Raw genomic sequence first — 6,000 nt, 5'->3', positions numbered from 1 at the left:
ATATATACATCAGTACATTTGAAAAGGTAGTGAAATTCATCCCCAATTTCATTGCAGGCACATAATTTACAAATTCTGTTTTCTCTAGGAATATTAAACCATCTACCTATCTCAATGGGTAATTTCGCATTAACAGTTCTGAAATTGCAATATTTCTTACATAATTTTATTGGCAAAGTCAATAAATACTTTTCAAAATCCAGTGACTTTTTAAAATCCTATAATTTAAACCTTTTGGAGAATTATGTACCTCGCTATACCATGATTACTTAAATTGGTCTAATAAAATATTGTATACTTTAGATTTTACCCAGGGTATGTTTATTGTGTTTTGATACCATTTATATGTCAATTTACATTGATTTAAAGTTTTCTTAATGGCTTCGCACCATGGGTTATTAATATTCTTCAATACATTAAAAGGTTTTGCTGACAATTTTGAGTTCTGGAAATTGACTAATTTACCCCAGAAGGAAATCATTCTAACTTTAACATTAATTGTTAAGGGGTATCTTCCAAGTTCCCCATATACCACAAAGTTTGGTGTTGAGGTTCTCAAGTTCAATATATGTTTACAAAATTTTAAATGTAATTTCTCAAGGAGATGAGTGTTATGAAAACCCCAAACTTCGCATCCATATAATAATATTGGTTATGTGATGTGATCCTTGACTGTATTCGTGTACATTTGTATATACTGATTTTGAACCTCAAATACCAGTGAACTGGTCTTGAGCGAATAAAGAATTGAAAATTGAATTGAATTTGATAATTTTATCGAACATGTCTACTTTACAGTAAATTGCTAGATTATGGCTTCTGATCTTCCCAATTACACCATACATTGCTTTTGTAGCTTTGTCAAACAGTTCTTTAACATTAAGATTAATAGCAATAAGGGACAAAGACGGCAAGACCCCAGGCAGCCAAAAGGAGAGAGAGAAAAAACTGGAAAGATATTATGAAATATTAAATCGCCCACAAACATGAACATTTACTTTAAGCTGAAAATGAAACTAGAAATTCGCCGTATCCACTGGAGAGTTTCGAAAATAGAAGGCCTTTATCTTAAAGGCAAACACTTTTTTCTTGCTATCATACAAAACTATACGTACTTTATATGATTTTTTTTTAAATTTCGTTCATTGATTAAACTTTTCCATAGCTTTTTCGAGATATCTAGACAATTTTTGCACAAACGTGCATTATCTAATTCTAAATGATACAATATGAAATACGTAGGTAAAAAAAAAATACAAGCCTTAGGGTGTTTCCCTTTCATGTTATTACATTCAAAGGTAAAATACCTAATAAGGATCTTCAAGGGGGATGTGCGGCCATATTGTACATTTTAGGATAAGAATGTAAACAATTATGATACAATTGTACCGTGTTGACTAGAGAGAGACTGTTCAAGGGGGGACGTTTGAGGTAGGCAGTCATTTACATGTACCGTGGTATATGAAACAGCGGTGCAATGGCAATTTGATAACAAACATCTTATGTTCCAAACATGAAGGTAGTTTTAAGGTATGTTTCTACTTGAGTGACGTCATCACTGATATTTCTGTATACACTTTATTGGAATTATGTAATAATCTTTATTAATAAAACATGGGATTATTGTAAAGACTTTGAATTGATAGGCCTAATATTGCATTTGTATGGACTAATGATTTTCTCCATGTTTAGAATGTTTTGATCTTTAACTACTACTACATTGTAGTATACGCTTTCAAATATTTTGAACAAGCATTTCTCCATTTTCACACGGTTTTTACAAAATATTTATCTTATCACATACTTTCTCTAAAAATGAGGACGTCTACCAATTTTTAAAAACAAACAAACTAATTTATTTTTTAAAATATGTTCAATAAAAAAGGAATTAAAAACTTTTTGACGCTGAATGTAGCATATTTAAGAAATAAAGTATCATTTTTTATGTGTATCGGGATATAAATACGGGTTGGTCACGTAATCAAATCGCCCAAAGAGCTTTATGGAAGATTTGATCACGTACCAACCCGTATGTATATCCCGATATACATCCAAATATGATACCTTATTTCTTATATTTACATTTGTTGCAAATTATGACAATAACAATGTTCCATACTTTCTTTTTTGTGATGAACCAGAAAGCCGCTTTGATTAAGATGTCGTAGCAAAAAATAGAACAACAATGTTGCAAGTATTTGATTATCATGATAAATAAATATGAGACTACTTTTGACAAGACAATACTTTTTTATTACAATTAAGTGAAACAGAAAAGAAAATTCACTTGTACAATTGAAAAAAAACCGATTGAAGCTTGGTGGAATAGTACCACTTCTGTTGAAGTTTTAGTAGTAAATTTCAAAAATCGTATCAGTTTTATTTGTAATCAACCGTAAGCAATATATAATTTTTACTCTCTTAAATACTTTTTTTTTCTTTATCAAGAACATACACGTATATTCGTCTATAGACAATTAATTAATACATTCTTTTAAAATACACATACTTTAACAATCTGTACAATAACATAAAGTGTAAGTTGCACTAGCTATAATTACTAGTAATTAAAAAATAAAACAATCCGAATTCAATTTTTTCGCTTTATGTCCAGTCTGTCCGCCTGGAACTCTGCAGACACCGGAGTTTTCAATGTTGTGCTGCCTTAATGCCGAGAGTTATAAATGGAGTTTAGGTGAAAAAAAAATCGCTTGATCCTTTGGAAGCATGGCCATTGTAGTAGCTGAATCAAAATTCAGTATGTTCATGTTTTTTTCTAAAAAAGAACAGCATTCCATGTCCATCATATCAAGTATATTAACCCCCCCCCCCCTTTTGGATGAGAGAAAACAATTAAGGATCATCACGATATGTTTTTTTTTTATATTACCTGTATTCTTTATAACAGCCATCGACTGAAACAATAGAATAAACCGTAAATGTTGTGAATAAAAAGGGCTTTTACATTTTGAAACGCATTGTTTGAAGAGAATTAATGATTTTTGTTTAACAGAATGGATGTCATACAATTAGATATTGCATTACATTTCAATATTGAATAGTGGTTTGAATAAGTTAAACCTGGGTCTACTTTTTTCTACGTAACTGTTTGGTCAATAACAAACTAAAATCTGGTGTTATGAATTCACAGAAACATGCAGTTCAAAATATGAAAAACTTCCTTAACATAAGTGATTTTCCTAGATACGGATCTTTAAACAGGGGTCTAACATTTGAACTACATGATGTAATGAAAATATCCAAATTTAAAGGTTAAAGATGTGGATTTTTCTTTACTAAATAACAGTTTACAGCTAAACAAATCATTCATATTCAAAAATTGGGTACATCTGATGGTTACTCTTTTGACCATCAAATCTCCTTAGCTGCATTGGTTATTATATTACACGATTTTGATTGAATATATGTAGCAATGACCACCATTTGCTTATTTAATTTACTAGTATTTGTTTACTTACATTTTACTGCAGCTGGTGAATATATTTCCTCGCTTGGACAGTTCTTCCCTTGGCATTGCCTGATAGCCATTCTCTCTTTCTTGTTGTCAAAGAAAGGACACTTTCCTTAAAAAACATAAGAATGATTAAATCGAAATTAAAAGGTCTCAATCCCCAATTACATGTTAAGGCATTCATCTTTTTTCAGATTAATTACACAAGAGGCTGGAACATATGTGGAAAAAAGACACCGATAATTCATAAAATATACCCCTCAGTGTTCAATTTTCATTTTCCCCCTCAAAAACCAGACAATCAGAATAACACAATGATAATGGTTTGCAGAATTGAAATTATGTATTACTGTTTAATTGTCGAATTCTTTATATTTTTATATTGACATATTAAGTCGGTCGAGAGATTTTCTAGTTTAAGAGGAAATAATCTGCAGTTACAATTTAATTAAACTTTTAAAGCACATATGAATCCATCATTGATCATTTAATGTGCTACATCTCCAATGCTCTTTCATATCGGAATTTTAACTGCTATAAATATTGATCTATAGGTTCTTTAAATATTAAGAGGGTTGCATGGTCGTGGCCATTTTTAGACTATAATGATCCCCTTAAAATGAAGAGCTTAGTATACAAATACAGAAAAATGTTCAATTTCATAACTAAAATATATGGATTTTTTCTTATAGCGAATAGCTTAACAAATTATATTTTAAGGAATATCTGATAGTAATTAGTGAACACTTAGCCTCCTTAAAAGATTTTTACTTGGCTTACTGTTTTCATGAAAATTGATACTCTCTCCCAGAATTTCGATATATTTAGTTGCTTATACCTTTCGGGATTTTCAAGATGTTTTCACAAACCAAGCCATGATTGTTCTGATCATCAATCAGACAGTGAGCAGTTTTATTTTCATCAAAACATTCCATATTCTTTTCCTGGTATTCCGATAAGAACAACTCTGGGCATGTTGCTCCTCCTTTGAGATGTTCGAACATAACACAGTTACACACAACGAGGAGTGGAAATAAATGTATCAATGTTTTCATCATTCTGACCTAAAATTGAAAATAGTGTGCAACTTGCACCATAATTATATACTAGTATTTTAATGCAAAGTGCTCTAATTTTGAATCTAAGTAAAATTCCTTACTGCCTGTAAAAAGAAAATATCATAATCACAAGAAACAGCTGCCGTTGTGTTAATAAGTGAATCGTTCAATATGAAACATTTAAACAAACAACCAATACTTAATACATCTGTTTCAAATATATATTTGTATTATTAAATAAAGGCAGACTTGTTCAACTCATACCAATTTGTCTAAGGTCTATACACGGTGTATACAATAATTTTGATTTGTTTTCTACCTTTTTTACTGAAATAAACCTTTTAGTTATTAAAAAAAAACTTGTTAGACCTTATCTTGGTGCATTATTTATTTTCAATTCAGCAATCAACACTAAATGAACAAAACATGGAATCTAGTTTTAGATTAGAAAGATTTGTTTGCCTATTATTTCAATTGCAATATGGCAATTGCCATCATTTGAAATAATTTGTTGACATTATGTCGAGTACCGGTGGATTTTGGTCCGATATTTATAATCACGCGGCTATGTTAAGGACGTTGGATCCTGCGATAAAAAGTCTCTAAGTTTTTTTCTAAAGTATTTTTTAAATATCTACACACATATCTAAACCAAAATTCAAAACAAAATTTTGGGGTCTATATGCTCCTTTCGGTGCTACGGTGTATTTAATATGACCTTTCTGCACTGAGAATGCAAATTGCACATAAATCGCTTTTCCCTCTATAATTTTTTATCGAAATGAGCCATGGTATCAAATACAAATTTACATTATTTAGAATTAATAAAATTAAAATAATCATAATGAAAAAGTTTGCAATTGTTTCACCTTATTGACATTTTGACCTTTTTGCACTGAAAAAATACTATTTTTATTCATAAACGATTCAACATGAAATTAAATAATTTAAAAGTCTCAAACTTTTTCTCAAATTATGACAGACTTGCCAAAAGAAACTTAAATATTCAAAAAATAAAACCAAAAGTATGGGTCTATAATGTAAATTTTGAGATATGGCATGAAATAAGCTAATTTTAGGGGAAAATTGGAGTTGATTTTTTCTTTACTTTTATGAAATATCACTTAAACATGCCAATATATGTCGATAGAAATATTGAAATATTGTTGAAATATGTTCTTTGAAACAATACGAAGATATCCCAATGCATAAACTATCTGAAAATTTGGTCTGCACGGAAAATAAGAAAGCTAAAATTACGGTACTCTAAAACAACTGAGTTATGAAAAATGCTCATTTTCTTCTTAAAAACCTTCCGCCACAAAATATAGTCCCTTACTACACTCTCTAAATATGGAATTTTTTCTTCACTATTTTATTCAATAGAGTTTATTTGACATTGTAAAAAAGGAATTTACAAGTAGAATTCATATATGACACAGAATTTCCAGACTAGAGATGACACAAAAT

General features: G+C 29.9%; 1 protein-coding gene across 3 annotated transcripts in view; it reads right to left on the bottom strand.

Moving 5' to 3' along the window:
* Window positions 1-2,230: 2,230 nt before the first annotated feature.
* LOC105348382 (uncharacterized) overlaps window positions 2,231-6,000 on the bottom strand; it is a 44,396-nt gene continuing 40,626 nt past the window's right edge. For all 3 annotated transcript variants that reach the window (XM_066080398.1, XM_066080399.1, XM_066080397.1), the window contains exons 2-5: window positions 4,311-4,536; window positions 3,480-3,584; window positions 2,891-2,915; window positions 2,231-2,776 (exon numbers count right to left, since the gene is read on the bottom strand). In XM_066080398.1, the coding sequence (XP_065936470.1) occupies window positions 2,749-2,776; window positions 2,891-2,915; window positions 3,480-3,584; window positions 4,311-4,530 (378 nt within the window). In that variant the 5' untranslated portion in view covers window positions 4,531-4,536 and the 3' untranslated portion in view covers window positions 2,231-2,748. The remainder of the gene's footprint in view (window positions 2,777-2,890; window positions 2,916-3,479; window positions 3,585-4,310; window positions 4,537-6,000) is intronic.

This window comes from Magallana gigas, chromosome 3 (genome assembly GCF_963853765.1).
Source record: "Magallana gigas chromosome 3, xbMagGiga1.1, whole genome shotgun sequence".
NCBI lineage: Eukaryota > Metazoa > Mollusca > Bivalvia > Ostreida > Ostreidae > Magallana > Magallana gigas.
The sequence above is the reverse complement of the archived record's forward strand: the minus strand, read 5'-3'. Positions and strand labels throughout refer to the sequence as shown.